Source organism: Ursus maritimus, unplaced genomic scaffold (assembly GCF_017311325.1).
Source record: "Ursus maritimus isolate PB19 unplaced genomic scaffold, ASM1731132v1 scaffold_2, whole genome shotgun sequence".
In the NCBI taxonomy this organism is placed as follows: Eukaryota; Metazoa; Chordata; class Mammalia; order Carnivora; family Ursidae; genus Ursus; species Ursus maritimus.
This window is the reverse complement of record NW_024424452.1, coordinates 75,186,225-75,211,953: the sequence shown is the minus strand read 5'-3', so window position 1 is coordinate 75,211,953 and position 25,729 is coordinate 75,186,225. Positions and strand designations below refer to the sequence as shown.

The 25,729-nt window shown below is 40.2% G+C and overlaps 1 protein-coding gene across 1 annotated transcript in view; it reads right to left on the bottom strand.

The window, feature by feature from the left end:
- The window catches only part of MROH9 (maestro heat like repeat family member 9), a 152,153-nt gene extending 131,936 nt beyond the window's left edge, over positions 1-20,217 (bottom strand). Inside the window, exons 1-3 of the mRNA XM_040634497.1 lie at positions 20,127-20,217; positions 19,062-19,161; positions 17,676-17,802 (exon numbers count right to left, since the gene is read on the bottom strand). Coding sequence (XP_040490431.1) covers positions 17,676-17,802; positions 19,062-19,161; positions 20,127-20,217 — 318 coding nt within the window. The remainder of the gene's footprint in view (positions 1-17,675; positions 17,803-19,061; positions 19,162-20,126) is intronic.
- Positions 20,218-25,729: the final 5,512 nt, after the last annotated feature.

Genomic DNA, 25,729 nt, shown 5'->3' with positions numbered 1-25,729 from the left:
ATTCATCCAATGGACTACTTTTCAACAATAGAAAGGAAGAAAGTACACAATGCGGATAACGTCATCAACATATTGTGAGCTTGAAAAGCCAGACACAAAAAGAACAAATGCTGTATAGTTCTATTTATATGAAGTTTTATAATATGCAAAATCATTTCGTATGAAGTAAAGGTCAAAATATAAATGATGGATAATAATAAGAAGAGCCAGTTATTGCCTCTGTAGAGGGAGGGAAGGAAGATTGGGAAGGAGTGTGAGGGAAATTTGTAGGGTAATAATATTTTATATCTTGAAAGGGATTTAGGTCATATATATAGAGAGAGAGGTTTTATATATATATATATAAATATATATAATAATAATAAATAAATATATATATATCTCAAAACTCAGCAAATGTTCACTTAAGATTTGTGCATTTCATTGGTGTAAATTCTCCCACAGAAGAAAATAAAACTGTAAGCACATATCGAACTACTGATGTGCATACTGGTATATTTAGGGTTACAGTATAGTTAGAACCAGTAACTGTAGAACTACCTAGAACGAGGTACAGTTTACTTAGTTGATTGCATTTTTTTAAAAAGATGGATTGATGGAAGTATAAATAGATATGTAATAAAACAAGTCTGGGGAAAAGCTCATGGTAGAATTCCAATGGTGGGTATATGGGTGGTCATGATAAAATACTTTAGATTTCTCTGTGCATCTGAACATTTTCATAATAGAATATTTAAAAAAAAGAAAAAGCAAATGAGAGCAGCTGGATACAGTAATCCTTCACTGACTAAACTGAAGTCTTCCTTGTTGTGTCAGTCTAAAGAAAATCCTCCCATGAAAGCCACACAAGATGTTCTGGTTGTTAGAACCAATCCTCAACCCTTTGAACCAGTCTGCGCTGCTATTTATTTCTCTCTCTCTGGGGCTCCTTGCTTTTGTGTTCCCCTTTTTACCTCTACATTGCTCTCCTCCTCCTCCCTAAATAGAGGAGCTGCTCTTTCCCCTCTCTGTGATCTCTCCCTTGACAATTCCATTCAGCCTCTGGTTTTCAATAGAACATTGACTGTAACAACTAGCACATCTACTTTCAGCGCTATCTTCACTCAAGAACATCAGCCGTTCATTCTGAACTGTCTTCTGCTGGCTTCATTCTGGGTGTCCCTGGACTCTCATGCTTGGACCTCTAAATCTCTGTAATTGTATTTTGCTTGAGTTACATCACCGTCACCCTCCCAGGCCCCCTGGCCCCCTCACGCCACTCAGGCTGCCCAGCTGGTGAGCAAGCAAACCCCCTAAGTCTCTCAGGTGCCCATCCCCCAGTTCCACGCCTTATGTTTCTACCCTAGTTTGTTATTGTTACTTTCCCATAACAAGTCTGTTGAAAGCAGCCTCCTAACAGGTCTTGGCTTCCTACTTCTCCTCGTTTCCTCTCTCCTGACATTTCTTTTTTTTTTTTTTTCTCCTGACATTTCTTTTCCTAAGAAAGCCCAAGTAAACTAATGTAACCGTTCAGCTCAAACACTTCTAGTGGCTTCTTGTTGCTTGGAGAGTCAAGTTCAAGCTCCTTGGCCAAGCTTTCAAGGTCGCAATGTGGCCTAAACTAGGCATTGTAGCTCCATTTCCCAGGATTTCTATAATCTCTCAATCCCGCTTTCCAAACATATGAAAGCAGTGTTTCCCTGATCCCATTCCGAGGCTCCTTCTCTCCCATTTAGACCTGATTGGAATGTCTTACAAAGTGCCCCCTGATGTTTCCTAATGGGAAGAATGTCTTTCACCTCCGGACATGTGCAGTACTTCATTTGATGTTCTCTGAGCGAGCTGGGCCTTTACTTTCCAATGTTATTATTAGTCATGTGTTAACGCATGGTTCCTCATCAATTGGCAGTTCCTTGAAAAGAGTACCTTTGATTCATCTCTGTCTCCCTCACAGCGTCTTGCAGAGAACCTTGCATATGGTGGAAACTAAATAAACCATTGTTTATCTAACTTATGAAAACTATATGGGAGAGAAACTATTTTAAATAGAAATGTGGATGTTTAGAAACAGGTCATCTTTAGCATTTATATTACTATACAGTTATTTTTTTTCATGTGTAAGCTATTGTTCAACTACTTCTTTTCTTTGTTGCAATTCTCCTTATACCCATCAGATTTTAAAACCATTGGTGACAGATTCTTTTTATGCATGGATCCTAGGGTACAGTGGTATCTCTCAGAGGCCAGATGAAAGCAGAATATCAAGAAACAGCACCACTCTATTGGTGATATGTATGATAGGCATGTTCACTGGTTCTCGCCAAACACTGTGCTCAGTAGAAGGCTGGGTGTCTTTTGGATGTTTTAGCGAGAATAGTGTTTTTCAATTCAAGCCATGTTAGGAAACTAGCACAAGGTAATGTTCGCTTGTGACATTCTCTTCTAATCTGAAATTCATAAATAGCTTCATATTACAAAGACAATCTAGTATAAATCTGCTACTCAAGAGTGCAAATAATAATTACTAGTTAAATGGGGCCAGGTTTAAGGGGAAAGTGGTCATTTATTGCAAATAAAGTATTAGAGAAGTTTAGAGCTAAACATGATCTTGGGTATTTTAAACAATTTTCATGTTAGAAAATGGAAATCTTGGGGTGCCTGGGTAGCGCAGTTGTTAGGCATCTGCCTTCGGCTCAGGGCGTGATCCCGGCGTTATGGGATCGAGCCCCACATCGGGCTCCTCCGCTGGGAGCCTGCTTCTTCCTCTCCCACTTCCCCCTGCTGTGTTCCCTCTCTCGCTGGCTGTCTCTCTGTCACATAAATAAATAAAATCTTTAAAAAAAAAAAGAAAATGGAAATCTGGAGAATGTAAGTCATTGGTAAGGGAAATTTGGTTAAGCAGTCTCCTGATTCCCCATCCAGTGGTCCTCACTTCTCTATAGCATGTGTTTCAAGAGAATTTGAAGCAAAAGAGTTGCCTAAAAATGATTTTTCCCTCCCTTTCCTTTAACATCATCATCGTCATCATCACCACCATCATCATCATTTTCATTATCATCGCCATCCATAATTATACTGGATCTTACTATGTGCCAAGCACAGGGATACATAATTTATAAACACTATCACCCTATGAGGTTATATGAAGTTGTAAGAAGCCTCCTACCACCACCTTCTGGGATATCATTAATCCCATTTCACAGATGAGGAAACTAAGCTCACGGCACTGGGAATCAGATAACCCAACCACCCCTGCCTCAAAGAGTTCACAACTGAGTGCAGGAGGAAGTCACTGGAAAGGTAATTCTACTTCTCCCTCAGAGTTTGATCAGGTAGTTTCTAGTGTGCCTTTGCTCCCCACAGTCAAAATCTGATTACTATTTTGCAGTTATAATGGTGTCATGTGGGAAAGGACAGGAAAAGGTAGAGGTCTTTCCACCATTCATGTTTCTTCTTATTCTTATTTCTTATTCCAGGGGCTCCATTAGTACTCTTCACACCAATTTCCCTTGTATCTTAGAGCTATTTGCAACAGAGAGTTATTCTTTCTTTCCTTCTTTTTTTAAAAATTATTCTGTCCTTACCATATACAAACTGTGACCTGTCACAATCTGGCAACTTTAGGAAACATGTTTGTCATGAAAGCCAGGGGTTAATGCAGGTAGAGTGATGGATAGCACAATAGTCCTTCCAAAAGAGAACTGGAGGGGGCAAACAGTCATCACTGTTCTGGGGGAGTTAGTATCAGGCTGAGTATCTGGTAGCTTGAGGGCGGTTTCTTTCTCCTATGCTGGGATTCAATTTGCAGGAATACCATTTCAGGCTTCCCTTTTCTTGATGCTGAAGTGAACACAATGGTATTTCCCCAGTACCTTGTCAGCAGAGATCTGGATTGGCTACTTTGGTTCATTTCTGCAGCCTGCTAGCAGGGACACGAACTGAATTGGCATGGAATTCCATTCTGTGTCGAGTGCTGCTGTCACAAGTGACACTTGTAACAGATTTCAAAATCTGTCCCATGACTTTTTAATCATTTAAAACAAACCTGTTTTCCCAGCACCACTATTCCTACCCTCTCCTCTTTTATTTTTTGTTAACCAGCAATAGGAGGAGCAGGGGCAGCCTTGATTGTGGCCCCTCCGGTTACTGTGTTAACGGCTCATTTATTTACTAGGTACCTGAGCTTAGACACATTACCTGATTCCTCAAAGTCTCTATTTCTCTTGTAAAATAGGTGTAAAAATAGCGTCCACCTTGTGGGTAAGGATTAAATTAGATGATCTAGTGCTAAGCACCATGCATGTCACATAGTGCTTAATAAATACTAGCAAATATTATTATTATTCTGTCATGATACCACCATCCAATAGACAGCTGAAACTGAAAGCAAAAGAGTAAGCAGGGAAAAAAGCCTAGGAGTAGATTTGAAGCAGAGCAAGCCAAGGACAACAGTGGACAACAGACCATTCTCTTTCTACATTTCCTGAAAACCCTGGCTCTGAAATGTCTACAGATCTTAGGTTTATGAATAAAGCCTTGCTTTTCCATAATTCACATTCAAAATGTAGGCATTGACAAAGAAAAAGAAAGTCATCTTTTTAACTGCTTTTCTACAATGGACAACTGAGAAACAGGGTACAGAGAGACAGGTAGAAGGGCTAAACTGGATCCCTCCACATGTGCACCAAGACTACTCTTTATAAACAACATCTTTATAGACATTGAAGGGCTAGCATCTCTCCTTTCTTACAGGTTAGGAAACTGACCCATCTCAGCCTGCCATGTGAGCAGAAAAGATTGGAAGTGAATTTGACCTTTAAAAAGGAGGTAGATAATCTTGGGGGGGGGGTAAATGTAGTTTCCACTTACTAGGTAACTGTGTGAGCTGAAGGTTTAGTAGATAAAATACTTATTGGCAGAAAAGTATGTTGTTACCTGGTCAGAATAGATGTCAGTACCATGTGGTGCAATTAACATTTGGCAAACCCAACCTAAGGCACCTGATCTTGATTTCCAAGCTAAGCTTGGCCTTAGTTGAGCTCCCTCTCTGTAAAGGGAGCAATGTGGTTGGTCCCTACATATCCCTTTCCACTGCTTACCAGGAGTCTAAGTATAAGCTAATATAGCTAATACCTGGATCTATACTACAGTAATAAATAATCACAGTTTTGATGGCACCTTCATATCCCAAGAACAGCCACACCACAGTGCATTTGCATTTTTACCTCCCAAGACCTGCTCTCTCCTCTTCTATAGGAAGAAAGACAATATGGGGCAGGCTTACAATAGCACACTGGTGAGGCTTAGCCAGAATAAATGGGAAGAAAATTACCCCAGGTCCATAAAACCCTCAGATTTCTTGACTAGCTGTGTGTTTGAAAGTGGGTGGGAAGGTGGAGATGGAAAAAGGAAGACAACTCCCCGCCCATCCTGCCACCCATCACTGTATCCCCAAAGATCCCTAAACCTACATTTTACCTAGCCTACTAGGAATGAGCACTGATTCATTGATTAATGTATTCAACAACTATCAATTGATTATGGTTTATGTGCAAAACATTTGGGATATGGCAATGAACAAAACAGACAAAATCTCCACCTGAGAAAAGTAGTAGGTAAGATCAGAGATTGGATGTGGGTATGGAGTGTGTGGTGTGGTGAGCAGGAAGACTGGACATATAGACCATTGCATGGACTTTGGACTTTACTTTGGACGGTATGGGAAAGCACTGGAAGGTTTTGAACACAGAACTGACATCATCTGACTTACATTTAACAGGATCATTCTGACTACTGTGAGAATTTAGCCTAAGGAGACACAAGGGTAGAAGCAGGGAGAGGAGTTATGAGGTTACCGAAATCATCGAAACAGGCCATGATGAAACCTGGGGCCAGGGTTGGCCATTGGGGGGTAATATTTTGGGTGTCACCATTATATAAATGGCATTTGAAGCCTGGAGAAAGGATGAGCTCACTTGGGGAGAGAATTCAGCCAACAACTGAAGGCTGGGCACTCCAGCATTTAGAGGATGGGGAGATGAGAATGACACAGTGAAAGACACAGAGAAGGAATAGCTGTGAAGGTAGATGCAAGTGCAGGTGCCAATTAAAGAAGCGTGTCACACAGCTGCTAAATCAAATAAGATGAGAATTGAGACGTAATGCTTGGTTTCAGCAACTTGGAGGTCATTTGAGACTTTGATGAAATGGTTCTAGTCAAGTGGTAGGAGGAGAAAAAGGAGAGTGTAAGACAATCATTTGGAAGACCAGGAGGGAGAATGGAGCAGGGAAATAAAATATGTCTACTGGGCAACATTAAGGATCCACCTGTGTTGGTGGCAGTGATTTTAAAGATGACAGGTCAGTGGTTTTGTCTTTCTCCAGTCATACTTAGCTTCATGGATGCTAGTGAAAAGGAGGCAGAGGGCTGGATATAACTAAGGTTGTGGTTTTATCAAGCAAGTTCAATGAAGTAAGAGGCAAGGCATGAGATTGGAGAGTGTCTGGAAGGGACTCATCATAGCAATTGATCATAGAAATTAAGCCACTTATGAAAAGTGGAGAGGAGGGAGAATATGGAGAAGTTCACAGGACCAATAAATTAAAGGGACAGTGATATTAAAGGATGGTTGACTTGGGTACTACTGTGAAAGAATGGGAATTTAATGTGGATCAATGCATGGGGTGTTTGTGACGGAGATTAGAGAGAATTGTAGTTATTGATAATAAAGAGGTCTACAGTGTGACATGACCGGCTGGCATGGCTGTAAAGGGTCAGCCTTTGTGCTAAAAATGAAAACTTCTATTAAAAGTTTGTGAGCCAGGTACAGTACCCTCAAAATTGTCATTGGCCCTCTTAATACTCAGGTTTAATTGTCTTGTTTTCATTGTCCCCATTCCAGCTGAATGATCTACGCTAGTCTAAGAGTATAATTATCAGACTTTCGGAAATCCATTTTTAAACTATAAAGCACATAGGAAAATTTGGGGAGGGGTACTATACCTTCCACCCACTTTAATATGGCTTCATTCAAACCATGTAGTACACATAATATGCACTCAATAAATAGTAGTTATGAGTATTGTTACTGTTCTTAATATTATTACTCATTGACATACACAACCCTCCCTGAACTAACATGAAACCATCATAATCAGAATTTTGGCTCTTCTCTCTTTGTGAATTTCCATAACTTTACATTCTAGAGCCAGTTAGATAAAAATCCCACTATTTTTTTTTGTTAAGCAAAGAATGGCAGAATTAAGAGTTATGTGAAATGTCATAACTTAAGTGAAGCGGTATGGTTTAAATAATTAGAGCTAGGTCAACCTGCTGGAAGTAAGCTAAGTCAGACAATTTGGGCAATTGCTGCATTTAAGTGCACTCAAGGTACACAGGAATGGGTAACTAAAACTAAAATCAGTGAGCGCAGGCTTCCCAGGCAGAGAGCAAGGTGCCCGGGCAGAGGGAACAGACCTGGCTCCCATGGCAGCTCCTGAACCCATCTGCAGAAATCAAACCCTGGCCACCTGCCTATGCACCCGGGCCACTACCCTGGGAAGGTCTGACAAGGATCTGGAAGGGATTATTGACTTTTATAGCTGCAAGGAAATTGGACTCTGCAGGGCAATTATAGTGTGTCAGATTGTAGAACCATTAATAATTTCAGACGTTGGGATTTGGTTCAAAGGGGAACAGTGTAGCTGGCATCAGGTGAAATATAGATAAGGACTTAGGGATAGTAAGGAAGGCATTTCTGGAAACCTGAGCCTGGCCTATGAATATCTCCTGGGGGGAAGTGGGGCTCAGTCTTTCTTTTCTTCTGTCCTGTGTGTTTGGGTTTCGAGCACTGTGCCAGGAAAAGTCAAGGCTGGGAGGATGGCAGCCTGTTGACTGGGGAGAAGGAAAGCAAAACAGGAAACTCTCCTGCCTACCATGTGCTCAGCACCTCATGTCCCTTGTTCCATGCAGTCATCACAACAATCCATGCAATTGGTATTAATATTATGCCTATTTCAAAGCTATAGAGACTGAGGTTCAAAAATATAAGTAACTTGCCCAAGATTACCCAGCCATTTCAGCGGCAGAGCACAGCTTTGACCTCAAGTCTGCTTGACTTCGAAGTTCCTATCTGTCACAATATTACTTTGACTCCCCACTGTGACCACCTCCTAAGAGCTTAAAAGTGGGCCAAGCAGTGTATTAGGCCCTGTGTCTATCTAATACAGTCTCCTCAATCCTCAGAGAAGGAACAGAGGTTCAAAGAGATGACATGCCTAAGCTCACACAACTGGTACACCCTGGGGTCAACACTAGAACACCCTGTTTGTCTTGAATCCTCACCTTCTTGGGATGACAGTGAAGCAGGAGGAAAGAGAGTAGTCGGCCCCCTTACCCTCTTATAGTTAACACATCATTTCCACATACAGCTATTCCATTTGCCCCTCAAGTAACTCCCACAGGCATTTATAATACTATTTCCATTTTTTCATACAAAAAAAGCAAGTTCAGAAAAGCTAAGTGGTTTTTCTTATAATACTTAACTAGTAAATCATGGAGAAAGGCCATGTTTTTGGGTTTTTTTAACTATAAATTGAATTTATGCATTCATTCAATATCAGGTGAACTCTTCCCATGTGTCAAACTTTGTATTAAGACCTGGGACCAGGGGCGCCTGGGCGGCACAGCGGTTAAGCGTCTGCCTTCGGCTCAGGGAGTGATCCCGTTGATAATAAAGAGGTCTACAGTGTGACATGACCGGCTGGCATGGCTGTAAAGGGTCAGCCTTTGTGCTAAAAATGAAAACTTCTATTAAAAGTTTGTGAGCCAGGTACAGTACCCTCAAAATTGTCATTGGCCCTCTTAATACTCAGGTTTAATTGTCTTGTTTTCATTGTCCCCATTCCAGCTGAATGATCTACGCTAGTCTAAGAGTATAATTATCAGACTTTCGGAAATCCATTTTTAAACTATAAAGCACATAGGAAAATTTGGGGAGGGGTACTATACCTTCCACCCACTTTAATATGGCTTCATTCAAACCATGTAGTACACATAATATGCACTCAATAAATAGTAGTTATGAGTATTGTTACTGTTCTTAATATTATTACTCATTGACATACACAACCCTCCCTGAACTAACATGAAACCATCATAATCAGAATTTTGGCTCTTCTCTCTTTGTGAATTTCCATAACTTTACATTCTAGAGCCAGTTAGATAAAAATCCCACTATTTTTTTTTGTTAAGCAAAGAATGGCAGAATTAAGAGTTATGTGAAATGTCATAACTTAAGTGAAGCGGTATGGTTTAAATAATTAGAGCTAGGTCAACCTGCTGGAAGTAAGCTAAGTCAGACAATTTGGGCAATTGCTGCATTTAAGTGCACTCAAGGTACACAGGAATGGGTAACTAAAACTAAAATCAGTGAGCGCAGGCTTCCCAGGCAGAGAGCAAGGTGCCCGGGCAGAGGGAACAGACCTGGCTCCCATGGCAGCTCCTGAACCCATCTGCAGAAATCAAACCCTGGCCACCTGCCTATGCACCCGGGCCACTACCCTGGGAAGGTCTGACAAGGATCTGGAAGGGATTATTGACTTTTATAGCTGCAAGGAAATTGGACTCTGCAGGGCAATTATAGTGTGTCAGATTGTAGAACCATTAATAATTTCAGACGTTGGGATTTGGTTCAAAGGGGAACAGTGTAGCTGGCATCAGGTGAAATATAGATAAGGACTTAGGGATAGTAAGGAAGGCATTTCTGGAAACCTGAGCCTGGCCTATGAATATCTCCTGGGGGGAAGTGGGGCTCAGTCTTTCTTTTCTTCTGTCCTGTGTGTTTGGGTTTCGAGCACTGTGCCAGGAAAAGTCAAGGCTGGGAGGATAGCAGCCTGTTGACTGGGGAGAAGGAAAGCAAAACAGGAAACTCTCCTGCCTACCATGTGCTCAGCACCTCATGTCCCTTGTTCCATGCAGTCATCACAACAATCCCTGCAATTGCTATTAATATTATGCCTATTTCAAAGCTATAGAGACTGAGGTTCAAAAATATAAGTAACTTGCCCAAGATTACCCAGCCATTTCAGCGGCAGAGCACAGCTTTGACCTCAAGTCTGCTTGACTTCGAAGTTCCTATCTGTCACAATATTACTTTGACTCCCCACTGTGACCACCTCCTAAGAGCTTAAAAGTGGGCCAAGCAGTGTATTAGGCCCTGTGTCTATCTAATACAGTCTCTTTTATCCTCAGAGAAGGAATAGAGGTTCAAAGAGATGACATGCCTAAGCTCACACAACTGGTACACCCTGGGGTCAACACTAGAACACCCTGTTTGTCTTGAATCCTCACCTTCTTGGGATGACAGTGAAGCAGGAGGAAAGAGAGTAGTCGGCCCCCTTACCCTCTTATAGTTAACACATCATTTCCACATACAGCTATTCCATTTGCCCCTCAAGTAACTCCCACAGGCATTTATAATACTATTTCCATTTTTTCATACAAAAAAAGCAAGTTCAGAAAAGCTAAGTGGTTTTTCTTATAATACTTAACTAGTAAATCATGGAGAAAGGCCATGTTTTTGGGTTTTTTTAACTATAAATTGAATTTATGCATTCATTCAATATCAGGTGAACTCTTCCCATGTGTCAAACTTTGTATTAAGACCTGGGACCAGGGGCGCCTGGGCGGCACAGCGGTTAAGCGTCTGCCTTCGGCTCAGGGAGTGATCCCGGCGTTGCGGGATCGAGCCCCACATCAGGCTCTTCCGCTATGAGCCTGCTTCTTTCTCTCCCACTCCCCCTGCTTGTGTTCCCTCTCTCTCTGGCTGTCTCTATCTCTGTCGAATAAATAAAATAAAATCTTTAAAAAAAAAAAAAGACCTGGGACCATGAGGCACAGTGCTGGCTCTCAAGGAGCTCACAGTCTAATAGGGGATGCAGCCAAAAAACCCCCCAGACAATGTCAGTAGGAAGTAACCAACACTTACTCTTGGTTAACACAGGCCCAGCATTCTGATGGGGACGTGGGACTGAGGTCTCACTTGGCAGAACTATTAAGGTACCGATAGTGGGAACTCCTTGTTACTCTCCAGAGCCTTTGTTGACAGCAGTAATTTTGTGTGTGTGTGTGTGTGTGTGTGTGTGTGTGTGTGTGTGAAAAGTAAAGTGTAGCCAACTTCCCACTGAAGCAAAGAGGGAATTAATTACTGGATGGATGGACAATTCTTTTCAGGGTGTCATTACCCCAACTGCCTTTCCATGTTCATGATCAAGGCACCGTGCTTCTCTACTTCCAGCCTCTCAGAAAAGGCTGTTAGGCCAGAGAAGGAAGCGCGAATTCTTGATGGGGTAAGAGAAGAAAGAATTTGGGATTGTGAAAGAATGGTAAAGAAGGGGAAGGGCACAGCTTTGCATGGGCTCTAATAACAAAAGAAAAGGCTCTGATGAGAAAAAAACAAAGTAATATTTTCATAAGAATTCCTTTTGGAAGACAGCCAGACAGGCCAGGTCAACTCTAGCCTTGGAGGCCAGCCTCCATGACTATTTTGGGATTTCCAAGAGGGAAAGCCACAGGGATGAAGCCCAGCTGAAGAAGAGGAAGCCAAGAGTTTCATCAGCAAAGACTTCATCTTGACTTGTTTTGCAGGGGAAACAAAGGTGGGGAGGCCCTGTGCTCTCCCTCAGGGATGTGTTGAATATTCAAAAATATTAATTTTGGAACAACAGTGACTATGATTTTGAAAACAAGATAACTAAGCCAGAGATATAGTTGATTTGATTGGCAAAAAGTCTCTCTGAGCCCCCTGAGGATGCCCATTCCAAGTCCCCACAGGCCTTTGATAGAAAATCAAAACGACACAATATACAGCAGATGGACTGCAGCCTCGGGGTACCTCCAAATACCTAACACAAATCATAATTTAGCATGTTGGGGGAGCCCAGAATTTTTAATAATTACAAAGGAAATCAAAGCTTTATCTGACTATCCACAAACTTTTTGCTACAAGTCTAGATATTACGTCCTCATTCTTGCAGCTGGCCCGAAGCTTTATCTGACTATCCACAAACTTTTTGCTACAAGTCTAGATATTACGTCCTCATTCTTGCAGCTGGCCCGTCCAGAATATAGGGATGGCTCCACACTACAATGTGCCCAGCATTTGTACACACTCGGATGCCCTGTTTCCCTATCGCAAATGCCAGGTTTACTCTTACTGCCCAGGAGCCACTCAGAATCACTAGCACTAGGCTTTGCCTTCTTTCCTGTGTCTGCTTAGTTCAAAGCTTGCCTGCACAACTCAGGAACTTCTGCCTTAGTAGTGGCTCATTTGAATGTATACATGTGTAGACAACAATAGTGGCTGGATGTGTTCATTCTCCAAGAATTAGTCATATTTTTAACTCTAGATTCAGTGCATTAACTCAAAAGAATGACTACCAGCTAATGGAACTTTGAGGAACCAGGGCAGATCAGAGAGGGTATCCCAAAGTAGGTGTCTTCCTTATCTCTTTATATTATAACACAGAGATAGCTACTTGATCTGCTTCTGGGTAAATTCAACTCTACTTCCATGAATACACTTAAGAAAATATTTTGGTCACTCATAATAGATTTATAAACTGTGGAATCCCATTGCGTAGGAAGAAAAAAAATTTGTTAGCCTCTTGATATATTTTCTTTCAGTCCTAGATGCTAGGACTCAATATTGTAAAAAAAAAAATGTCAAATTTCCACAAAATAATTTGCAAATTCAAAGGATAGTGGGATAGATACAAGATAAAGCAAAAAGGTAAAATGTTAATGGTGGATCAGAGTATTGGGTATGAATGTATTCCCTGTAAAAATATTTTTCAACTTTTGTCATATGTTTAACATTTTTATAATAAAATGTTGGGGGAAAATATAATGTTGTTATGACCACAACTACAGAAAAATATTTGTCCCCCAACTCTTGCTTTAGGATGAGCTTTTAAAATTGGAATTACTGAGTCAAAAGTATGCGTATTTCAAGGTTCTTTATACTCACATGAAAATACTTCTCCAAACGTTGGTTCCAAGTGATACTCTCACTGGCAGACTATCTGAGACCATTGAGATTGCATTTTTAAAAATTATGAACAACTTTAATGAGCTATAATTTATATAGAGTGAAATTCACAGATATTACATGCATAGCTCAAAGCGTTTGTAAAAATGCATACACCTGTGTAGCTAACAGCCCCTAAGAAGACATAGAACATTTCTATCACCCCAGAGAATTCCTTCTTGCTCCTTGCCAGCTATCTCCTGCCCGCCCAGCCCCAGGCAACCACTATGTTGATTTTCTGCAGGATTAGACTTAACTTTTTAGAGTTTCTTATAAATTGAGTGATACAGTACGTAGTCTTCTGAGTCTGTCTTCTTTGCTCTGCATGTTTTAAAGATTCATTCATATTGTTGCCGTAGTTTGTTCCTTTTTATTGTTGAGTAGCATTTCATTGGGCAGGTAAGTACAATCTTTATTGTCTTGTTAATGGACATGAGGATAGCATTTTAAATAAAAAAGATGCAATTCAGTATATTTTTATACCATTCATATGAGAGAGTAAATTGTGGGCATTTGACCAAGGTCTTTTGAAGTCAACGTCTGTGCACAAAAAAAAAAAAAAAAAATGTGTAGTACGGGTTGGGCACTGATTTCAACTTGGAGGAAAGATACCTGCAGGAGGGCAAAACTGCAGGCCACCTGGAGGCCGGACTTATTTGCGACATAAAAACTATCTTCATCCATACTGTACTTCTCTTAAAAACATATAAGTGATGGCTAAGAAAAGACTCAGTGTTCTGTGGCCCATTTCTACTTTCCTTTTGTGGCATATATTTCAAGTGGCAGCTGAGAATTTCCTATGAGAAAAAGTTCATTTTATCTTCTCTCTAAACACGTCACTACAACTGAATTAATTGGCCATGAATTCTATTTTTCATTCTCATGGAATTAGGTTTATTTAAGAAATGAAAGGCATCCAGTCAAAAATCACAAGGTAGTATTTCAGAATTTTAGGACTGGACGTGACACTTGAAGTCACCTAGCTCAAATTCCTTATTGCTCAAGTAAGGAAAGTGAGGTCCGGAGAGATTAGGTGCTTTGTCAAAGGTCTCACAGCTGGTTGTACCAGACGTGAGGCCAGAGCTTCTGCCTCCGGGGGCAAATGCATCTGCCATTGTCCTACACCACCTTGCCTTTCTGTGGGCTGAGGCCACGAGGCCTTATATAACTCAGGTCCTCTGAACCATGACTGGTTTTCTGGGGCCAGGGGTGTCATCAAGACCAAAGTGGGAATGTGTTCCCCTCTTCCTGATGGTGCACTTACCTTCCAGCCCTTATACTACAAAGACCCAAGCCTCCCTGTTCTTTGCTGTATGTGGGTGTCTCAGAATTGGGCCATTCCATGAGTCTAGCCTCATCCTTAAGTAGCAGACCAAGAATGTATCAAGTTCAACACCCATTAAGCTTAAGAATTTTTAATTTTTGTTTTTGAAAATTTTATGTTTTTATAGCAGCTGCAATTATTCAGAATGCCCGCACATTCAGAATTAGAATGCTCTTGAATTCAGCAAAGGCAACAACAACAAAAAGAGATCTTTACTAAATACCCAACTCATAGCAATAAATTCAAACTTAGAGACATTGTTAGAAAAAAATAATTTCCCAAATGAAAAAAGGCGAGATAGAGCTGGCAACAGGCAAAGGCTGGTCTCTATATTAGATACCCATAAAGCAGGATGGTGAGTGACAGTGTCCACATGAAGCTTTGGAGCAGTTTCAAGCTATTAGGTGACACAAACTTACTGCTAATGGAAAAATCCTGGGTGCAAGTTTGCATTAGCATAATGAGGCGCCAAGCTGTCCCTGGCCTTGTGTTTTGCAATATTCTTAGCTAAGGGCTTAGCAACACCTCTTTGATGGTGGAAAAGGGGAATGTAATTCCAATTCACAGCCAGTTGTTAGATTCTTAAGTAGGGTAGTGATCCCCAACTTGTTCGGGGCTATAGCTAGAAGCCATGATGCTCTATCGATGTAAAGCAAGTATCATGGAACACTGATCTATTTCATTCTATCAAATATATATGAACATTTTCTACTAGCAGAAAATATGTCACTGTTATATGTAAAGCAAGGGGAAGGTATAGCCGCAGTACACTATGCAGAGAAAAGCAAGGTATTATGCTCAGCACTTCTGGTTGTTTACAAGTTCTTTCTGTTTTTCCAAGTGAGCAAGAGCTCAAAGCAAATTAAAAAAGAAGACATTCTATTCACTCTTTTATTTTCCAGTGAAATATGAGAACAGAGCCACTATTTTAGGAGCTGAACACTTTTGCCCAGTACTCCGTTGAGATTCTGTTTGAGAATTACTATTTTAGAAGAAAATATTCTCCCTGAAGGGCCCTGATTCTCCTTTCTCCTTCTTCATTATCCATCCTTCACTTCAGGCACATAACACCCCAAGGCTCTTTCTCCCACCCCCTTTCTAAAAAAAAGGGATGATGATTATTCAATAAATTCCTTTGTGATGAGATATAAATTATCATTAGGGCACAATGTTTTGTTTTGTTTTTATCATATCCAAGGAGATTTACTTTTGTTTTAATAAGAATAAATAGTCTTAGGTGAAAGGAATGAAGCTGTAATTGTAGGCATCAGGGAACAAGGTAAGGAGCTCCAATGGCAGCCAGTGAGGACAGGGAAAGGCAAGAACACTGTCCCAAGAGGCGAAGGCAACATCGCACAAGCCAAGAAGAAATGGCTGAGCGCTGAAGGACCTAATGCTACATAAGGAAAAGAAGCTGTAGGAAAAGCTAGTCCATCTTTGGGTGGCTTGCCTAAAGCGTATACTCCCGCATTGGGATGTAGTAGTGATTAATGAAGGATTGTTTGAAGTTTAGATATTGGTGGAGTTTCACTTTTTTCCATCGGAAACTGGAGTCTCACTGCTCATTTCTCTGTACTCATTGACTTCTGCTTGGATTGATTAGTCTTTTGATTAGTATTATTTTTTAACTTGTCATTTTGAATTTCAGATTAGTCTTTTGATTAGTATTATTTTTTAACTTGTCATTTTGAATTTCAGATTAGTCTTTTGATTAGTATTATTTTTTAACTTGTCATTTTGAATTTCAGATTAGTCTTTTGATTAGTATTATTTTTTAACTTGTCATTTTGAACTAATTTCAGATTCACGAAAAATTTGCAAAATGGTACAAGAATTTTGGTCTACCCTTGACATGGTTTTCTCAAATGTTATATTTTATATAACCACAGTACAGTCATCAAAACAAGGACAAACAAAACAAAACAAAACAAAAAAACAATCCTGATACAATGCTACTAATGAATCTACAGAGAAAGCTTATTCAAATTTCACCCAATAATGTCCTTTTTTGGTCCAAGATCCATTTAACTGTCATGTCTCCTTAGCCTCATCCAGTCTGGGACTGTTCCTCAGTCTTTCTTTGTATCTCATGACCTTGAAACTTTCAATGAGTTCTTCCATTTGGTTTGTTTGATGCGTTCCTATGATTAAGTCAGGATGCTCATTTTTGGCAAGGATTCCACAAAACGGATTTTGCCTCCTTCTGTGTTTCATATCAGGAGATAGATTATACTGAAATGTCTCACTGCTGCTGATGCCAACTTTGATGCCGTGGTTAAGGTGGTGACTTCCAAATTTCTATACTAACTCACTGTTTTTCTCTTTGAAATTAATAAGTCTTTTGTGGGGGGATACTTTGAGAAAATGCAAATATCCTGTGTCTCTTTGTACTTTTATCTAGTCTTTAATATTCAGGATCATTTTTGCCTGCAACAACTATTACCGTAGTGCTGGACAAATGGTGATCTTCTGTAGCCTGCTTGCTTGCTTTCTCTCTTTCCCTCTTTCCTTCCCCTTTCTTTCTCTCTTTCCCTCTTTCATTCTCTTCTCTTCTTTCTCTTCTCTTCTCTTCTCTTCTCTTCTCTTCTGTACATCTGGCACCTAGCTACTGGCTGCTTCCTAACACCAACAGCTATAGCACTGCTTTGTACAACACCTGTTTACCTGGCTGCCTCACCTCCATCTTGTGTACCTGTACCATACCAGCACCTAACTCCACCACTGCACTCTTTCCTCCTGCCTCCTGCTCCTATTTCTTTCCTTATTTCTCTTCCCTTCTCTCTCTCTACTTCAGTCCCTTCCCTCTCTCCTTCCATTTCTCCCTCCCTCTCTCTTTTTCTTTCTTTCTTTCTTTCTTTCTTTCTTTCTTTCTTTCTTTCTTTCTTTCTTTCTTTCTTTCTTTCTTTCTTTCTTAATTGTCTCTATTTAGCCTTGGGAGTTCTTTCAAGTTGGCTCTTATATCTTTTCAACATCCCTCTGTCAGGTTTGAGTAGTTCCTTAATTTCTGGCACAGAATATTCCAGCCTATTTCTGTATCTTCTTTGCCCCAGCCCTGGAATTACCCATTTCTCCAAGGAGCCTTGGTTCTTTTTATTGGACAGTAATATTTAGAAACCAAAACCTGATGGTAGTTATACTCATTCTCCTGCCATTGCTTCTAGAGAGAGCAGAGAACTAGGAACTACACGTATGCACATATGTATACATGAGCGTGTCTGTTACCTATTTCCATCTATCTGTCAATAATCTTTGACCTGTGAAAGGTCCTGAGTTCATACTGATACCTTGGATTCTAATTCAATACCACAGGCTTCTTTAGCTTGACTTCTCTCTTTATTCTCTCTTCTTCTCTTTTTCTGACAGGGATAAATCTGGCTCTCATCTGTAGTATATTGTTCTATTTGCTCAATCCTAGAAAACACAAAAGATAGTTTCAAAATTCCTAACCCATACTCTTGTGTAAAACAAGTTTATTAACTAAAGTACATGTGTGCTACATTTTGGGGGGAGATTTACTTTTACAGTACATAGTCAAATACTGTCTTCCAAAGTTACTTAGGCTAGTTGTTTCTTCAGTGTGCTTTGATTATTCAGTTATTCATTTTTATATAGCTAAGTTCATTGGTTACTATTTGTATTATGTTTTGAGTTTACTTCCCGCACCTCAGTTCATTTAATTACTTATTTATTTGGGGGGTATATGAAACATTCCCATGGTTCTAAAATTTGAATTAAACAAGAGGCTCTATCCAGAGAAGTTTGGCTAATGGCTTACAATTAATATTATATATCAATTATTTATTTATACATGTGTCTCACTGGATACTATTCCAGCCCCAGGTGAATCCTCAATATTTGACTTTTCTGTCATCATCTCAGATAGTTTGTAGAAGGGAACTCTAGATATAGACAAAGTTATAGATATATAAAGAAGACATATCCTGCATTTATACAAGTATATATTTGTATGTTAATGGAAATCATTTCCTGCTTCAAAATGTTTTTTACTCAATAGTCTGCACTCAAAACCAATGCCTCCACAGCACTCCAGACTGAGCTTAAGTCATTAGGAATCTCTGTTAACACCAGGAAAAGCAGAGGCCGCTGAGGGGGGCTGAGAGAACATTCCCCAAACTCCTCTTTACCACGATCCATGTGCCTACGGAAACCAGGACACATGTGGGGCCACAGTGACTAGCTGAGTGGTCTTTCTTCTTGCTGACTGTCTGTCCTGTAGGGAGCGCTGGGGTGTGTTGAGTACTCAACCGCTTTTTCAGTCTTTGCAACACCGCATACAGGGCAGCTTTTTCCTTTTTTCTTCTGTCCTTAATATTTCAAACTCAAGTTGCAGAAATCTATTGCATCTCAATACACTAAAAATGAAGCAGCAGAAAGATAAATTAAGAAAACAGTCCCATTTACAATTGCAGCATAGTGAGATACCTAGGAATAAACCTAACCAAAGAGGTGAAAGACCTATACTCTGAAAAGTATAAAACACTGATGAAAGAAATTGAAGAAGACACAAAGAAATGGCACGATTCCACGCTTATGGATTGGGAGAACAAATATTGTTAAAATGCCTCTACTACCCAAAGAAATCTATACATTCAATACAATCCCTATCAAAATATCAACAGTATTTTTCACAGAGCTAGAACAAACAATACTGAAATTTGTATGGAGCCCCAAAAGACCCCGAATTTCCTAATGTTTCAAACTCTTGTTCTCCATCGGAGAGTGTCTGATCCACATTCCCTGCCACAAATTCTGAGAAAAACGTAAACACAGGATCAAAACTCCAAACGTGGGTTGTCTTCTTGATAAATGGCTATTCGCGTTCTTTCCTTTCCCTCCAAACTACTGCTGACAAGTTTTCCCAAATAACCAGAACAATTGTTTCAAAGCAAACATAAACCATTTAGTGAATAGCAAATCCTCCCCAAATCCCTCCTAATCACAGACAGCATGAGTCAGTAAGGAAGTAGGATCCTTACTGGAGGAGATGGTATGGGGGAGGGGGGCTAACGACAGGCTCTGCCCAGAGAGTTAAACTGGGCCAAGAGAGCTAGGACATAGTCTCACAAATGCACGCACAATCTTGGTCTTTGTGTGTGTGTGTGTGTGTGTGTGTGTGTGTGTGTGCACCCTAGACTCTAGTATTATATTTACTATTATATGAATGTTGTGTGTGTGTGTGTGTGTGTGTGTGTGTGTGTGTGCACCCTAGACTCTAGTATTATATTTACTATTATATGAATGTATAATTCATTCACTTTTATATGACTATAACAGAAGATAAAGAAAGCATGGTAAAGCTGAAAGAATGATGAATTTCAGATAATTGTTTTTCCACAAGAGTTATTATTAATGATTCAACATACCCCTAATATTGAGGCACTGTGTTCTGAGAAGCATTAGTCAGTTGGAATACTACACTGGAAAAATGTACTACTTAATGCCAGACAGAATGTAATGATTCTCTAGTATGGTATGTGAGGAAAATAATTCACCCGAGGTGTTTGCTAATTATGTTATTTTTACAATGTCAAAATTTAAGCCATTTGAATCCTATTATTTGACTTCAATGTCATAGTTGCTTACTTCTAGTTCTGTGTTTAAATCAAGTCTCTAATTTCTACCAGTCCTTGTATCATGGCTTCTCCAGTGCTGAGGTCTTGGTTGGCTAGCTTTTTGTTCCCAAGTATGTTTCAAGATGCTCTAACAGGGGTTACCTTCTCTGAGTTCCTGTAAGCATGAAAACCTGTGTCTCTTGCATTTGTACCTGGACAATCTTCGTCTAGCAGTGGAATCCTTCAGTTTCATTTTTGCTACCTGCGGATTTTGTAGACATTGTTCCCCTATCTCCTGGTATGGATTGCTACATTGTCAGGTCTGAATCAATGAATTTCTTCCCCCTTCGAAATGATTTTAATGTCTGTTTTGCTTCTGGCCTGGATGTTTTGCCATTCATTCCTTCTCCTTCAAGTTCAATAACTTTACTAAGATGTTTTTCCAAGTTCATTCTTTTGTCTCTTTCTCCTAAGACACAGTTTGACTTCCATATCCAACACAGCTTGCTCCCCACTCTACATCCTTTCTGACCATTGGTCTTTTCCAGTCTTTTCTGTAGTAACTAACTTCGTAAGATGTGTCCTGGCACAATCTTGCCTCAGTTAACACCCAAATCCATCCTTTTTTTTTGCCTCTGAGGTAGAAGTTGGAATTCCCACGGGGACTCCCTAGGCACCTGTACACATTCAGTGCTTGGGGTTAACAGTCCATGGAGGTAACCTTGACCGGGGGAGTATGGTGCATAGAGGCTGCCCCCTTCCCTCTTGAGTGCACATCCCATTCAGTGGCTCTGAGAGTCCCGCAAAGACGCCCAACTTGAGAAAACCCACACTGGCTTGTCTTCCTTCCCTCTATTCTTCCCCAGATAGCTGCCTGCATGCAGGCCTTGTCTCAGCTTCTGCTTTCTGGAAGAAAATTTATTCCTCCAAATATGTCAAAGATCTGCAACGTTTTGTTCATTCTCTTTTTTTTCTTCTGGTTTTCTCATCTATTAATGTGTTCCTATCTTCACTTTTTTTACCCCCACTGCATTTACTGAAATCTCCTCAAGCCTGCCCCAAGTTTTGAAACAAATTTTTGCAGTCCAAAATGACTTAAATCTTTAAAATGATATTATTTTTCTCTTTTATTTCTTTCCAGAGTTCTGCTGTCTACTCTTTACTCCTTTTAGAGGTTATCCTCTCTTCTTTGAATTCTTGTTTCTCCCATTTGTATCTTTTTTTTTTTTTAACTTTCAAAGGATCACGATGCATGTAAGGGGATTTAATTTCATGGTGTATGTACTTCATGTGCTTTTCCTTATGTTTCTTTCTTTTTTAAAAAAATAAAATCATTGCTTTCTATATGCCTGGTTCTCATGCTAGTTTCTTTCTGCATAGATGTCATTTTTAATGAGTCTACAATCTGCTGGAGAAAGGTGGGAAGGAGGGGAGTGTGAACAAGGGATGCTGTCTGTATTTTGGGGTCTGTGTTGCTTCCCTCTCCTTGAGTGACCATCTCAGTTCAGTTTCAACATGCAGTTGGATTATGTAGCTTCCAGCGGTGCTGTTTATACTATTCCTTGCATTGCATTCTCATGGGTTCTATTTCTCTTCCTCTATTCACCTTATTTTTACCTCTAGCAGCCTCTCTTGGTCAGGAGACTGGATTGTAGATGGTAGCTACTCTCCTTGTGTTATTTTGTGCTATTTAGCTGGACATTTAAAGAGACAATCCTTGATTTTCCAAGGGCCAATACCAACCCCTAGAGTTCCTTGCCCTAATTAAAAAATTACAGAAGATTTTCAGGTTCCCGAATTGTGGTCCCTAACCAATAATATCAGCATTACTTATGAACCTGTTAGACGAGCAGACTCTCAAGTGTCACCTGTTAAGTAAGAAACCCTGGGGGTGGGACTTGGTTGTCTGTACCTTAAGACACTCCCTAATTCGTTCTGATGCATACTAAAGTTTGAGAGCCACTCTTTAGAAGAATCTCTTCCTCAGAACAAAAGTGGAGAACATTTGTCTTAATTCTCACCATCTTCCCTCATTTTGGTCCAAATTACACAGCACTTGGGGCTTAGAATTATAATTTTCGGTTCTGGCTTGCTTTTTTTTTTTTTTTCATAAGTAGATGGAGAGCATTTTTCTCTTAATTGCTTTTAGTGTGACTCAAGGGAGAAGGCAGGAATAAAAAAAAAATACACTAAAACCCACACTTTTTAACTGGAAGGCAAGTTGCGTGGAAAAGGATAGGGCCTGGACCTAGAGGCTAGAGGCCCAGCTCTGGTCCCACTTCTGCATCTGATTAGTTTGTGACCTCTGACAAGCCACTTGACCTCCTCAGGCTCCTTTGGGCATGTAAACTCCATGCCTTTGAGCAACAAAAGTGCTCCTTGTGTTTTTTCCTTAGCTCAAGTTTAAGTGCCTCCGGTGATAAGGTTTCTGTTTCCTCTCCTATGACATGTCATCACTGGGGAGAGCTCACTGCCTTAGCTTTGAAGCCCGAACTAGTTCTAGTCTTAATTCAGACTTCTTCATGTTCGGAGATAGTGATCCTTTCCTCCAAGCCAGGGCAATGTATTCAAATTTCAAGTCTTCATTAAAGCTGCGGGTCTGCTTTCCATTTGCCCATAGCTCTACTATTTTAGAGGTAGAAAGTTCAGGAGGAGAAGCAGCTGACTCCTGCTAGCAGATTGTGAGACTGGTCCAAGCCATTGTAAAGTCTGTGTGCTATTTCTGACTTTGCCTGCGCCCTATCTCATTTTAAGTTGAGATCATCACACGCCTTCTTCTTGGCTGGATGATTGTTAGACATTTACCATAGCTCTTGGCTGAGCTGTGGCAAACAGCAGGAACACCCACAAACAAAAAGACACCCCACCCAGTCATTTCAAGCACTCCAGCTCTTAATATCCACATGGATTCATTTATTCTTCATTTTGTTGGTCACCAATGAAATGTCTAGAAAATCACTACTTGAAGTGTGTCTTGTCTATTGGCCAATCCACAACTGGGTGTTACCAATTTGTTATGAGAGTGGTCCAAGGAGAGTAAGTGTTTAGAAACTTGTACAGCAGTTAGACAATGCCATGACATCCGAGCAAGTGGTCAGTTGAGTAGTCTCACTGAACAGGGTATACGCCAATGTGAGTGGGATTAAACTCAGGAAGTGAGCTGTATATGTCTTGAGTTATCTTATCCGGTCAGCCAGGACTGGTTACATAATTTTCAGGGCCCAATGCAAAATTAAAATGTGGGTCCCTTGTTCAAAAATTAAGATTTTCAAGATGGCAGGAGCAGAGCCTTAAAACAAGCGAAGGGTCCTTCTAAGTACTGGGCTTTGTGCACGTGTGCAGGTCACGCACCCGGGAAGCCAGCCTGCCCACTTTGTGGGATTTTGTTATAACTTGTGATGTTTTAAGGTTAAATTGTCATCTACAAACTAAAAGTGTATAAATATCTGAGAAAGCATAAACATATTTTCTTATGACTTACTGTTTCTGTTCTCAATTTAAGTTTTCATTTAACTCAATTTAATTTGAACTCAAGCCTGTTTTTCCATTTATGGTTTAGCATCATTAGATAAATTAGGATCGTAAGAAATGTGTCTTATTAATTTTTAACTCTTGTTTTCAGGTTGTAAAAGTTTCCCTGGACTTTTTGTCAAGAAAACACACACCTCTTCTGAAGGTGTCAGTGGTAATAAAACAAATAATGACAATGGAAGTTATTTAGAAATTCAAAATCCAAGGAGTTTGTTCTAGTGTGATTTAGAAATCTTACACTCTTCGCATATTGGATTCTATTTTGTAGCATAATGGAGGGCGAAGTGCATTATTGCAAAGATGTATTGGCTGATAAAGTGATAACACCATCCAAGAGGAAGTACCATTAATATATAAAACACGAAGAAGTAAGTTAAAAATCAAACAAGTATTTTTACAAGACAAAATGTATTAAGTAAGCTCTTCCTAGTCATGACTTTTTGGAATATTCTGTTGCGTTTAAATGCTGAAAGAGGTGTGCCTGGGTGGCTCAGTCATTAAGCATCTGCCTTAGGCTCAGCTCAGTCGTTAAGCATCTGCATTAGGCTCAGGTCATGATCCCAGGGTCCTGGGATCGAGCCCTGCATCGGCCTCCCTGCTCAGTGGGAAGCCTGCTTCTCCCTCTCCCACTCCCCCTGCCTGTGTTCCCTCTCTTGCTGCCTCTCTCGCTGTCAAAAAAATAAAATCTTTAAAAAAAAAATGCTGAAAGAGCATCGATTGCCTCAAGATTTTACTTCATTGTGGTATGATTATAAATCCATCTTATCAAAAACTGGAGCTCTATCAAAAAATTCTCAGCATAAATTGAGATTTCCAAAGTATGATTACAGAATTTCTAAATTAAATCTTAGAAACCATTTGAACTGCAGTCATTGAATTTTTTTGGTTCCACCCTTGCTTTTGGAGTGATATCTTCTCCCTTGTAAGAATTGTTTCCAACAAAAATTGTGATTGTTCACATCACTTATTAGTTATAAGAGATTATATGTAGAGGCTTCATAATTTTTTTCCGTGAGTAAAATCAAGTGATATGCAAAATGACAGTGTTATTTTTTTCTCTCTCTCCAATCTTTTTATGTTTTATTGCATCTTCTTTACTTACTCCATTGGGAATGGGACCGCTAGTAAAATGTTAGGAGAAGGGGTGGTGGTGGACATGCTGGTGTCGTTCTTGATATCAAGGGGAAAGCTCCCAATATTTCACTGCTTAGTATGATATCCACTTTAGATTTCTTTCTAAAAAATAGTTTTATTTCTTAAAGAAAAAAGACGTTTCCTTCTGGTTTTAGTTTGTGCTTAATCCTGTTTAACCCATTGGAAGTTTCAACTAAATACCTGGAGTGTTTGCAAAGCTCCTTCTCCTTGGCGAGCTCTTGAAAGCAGCTTTTGTAGCCTCAGTCCCTGAAATGACCACCACCTTTGAACAACCCAGCAATCCCATTCCAATGTGTGTACCCAAGAGGGACCAGAACTTACAATTTCACAAAAACCTCTATTCACAAGTTTTAAAAACTGGAAATTAACACCCTCAAATCATGAATGGACCAACTGGAGCAGAACATTCATACAATGAATTACACCTCAATAATAACAAAGAACAAACTACTGATACAACAATATGGATAAATGTCAAATGCATTATCCTCAGTGAACAAAGCCAGTCTCAAATGGCTATGTGCCGATGATTTTATTGATAAGATATTCTGGAACAGCTAAGACGATAAGACAGAATCAGTATTTGCTAGAGGTGACTCTGCCTCTATCCACCCAAAAGAAATTTGCAACTGCAAATTGGCAATAGTCAGTTGCCACTTGAACGTGCTCTCTCATGGGAACCCCGGGCTTCTAACCAGGGCATAAAGCTGTCTCTTATTGGAGGATACCCCAGCCAGCCCACCCTTCCCCACCCTTCCCCACCCTGGCAAGGCAGTCAAGTTCCCTCTAGATGTGACTACGGAGGGAATAAGTACCACTGGGTAGGTAAGAGTTTGAAATGAGTCACCTGCCAGGTTTCCACACGAGCCCTTTCAGGTGGCCCAGCCTCTCCAGATTCAGGTCCTGTTACAGATATCTGGTTGCCATGAACCATGCCAAATGTACATTATATAGTATGCATATATAGTATGACCCTCTCCCCAGGCCTTGGGCAGCTATGTCCCTTCAGGCCTCTGGAGCTAGAGCATGGCCGCAACTGCCTGCACATCCTCTGATACAGAGGAAGTCCCACCTCCTCA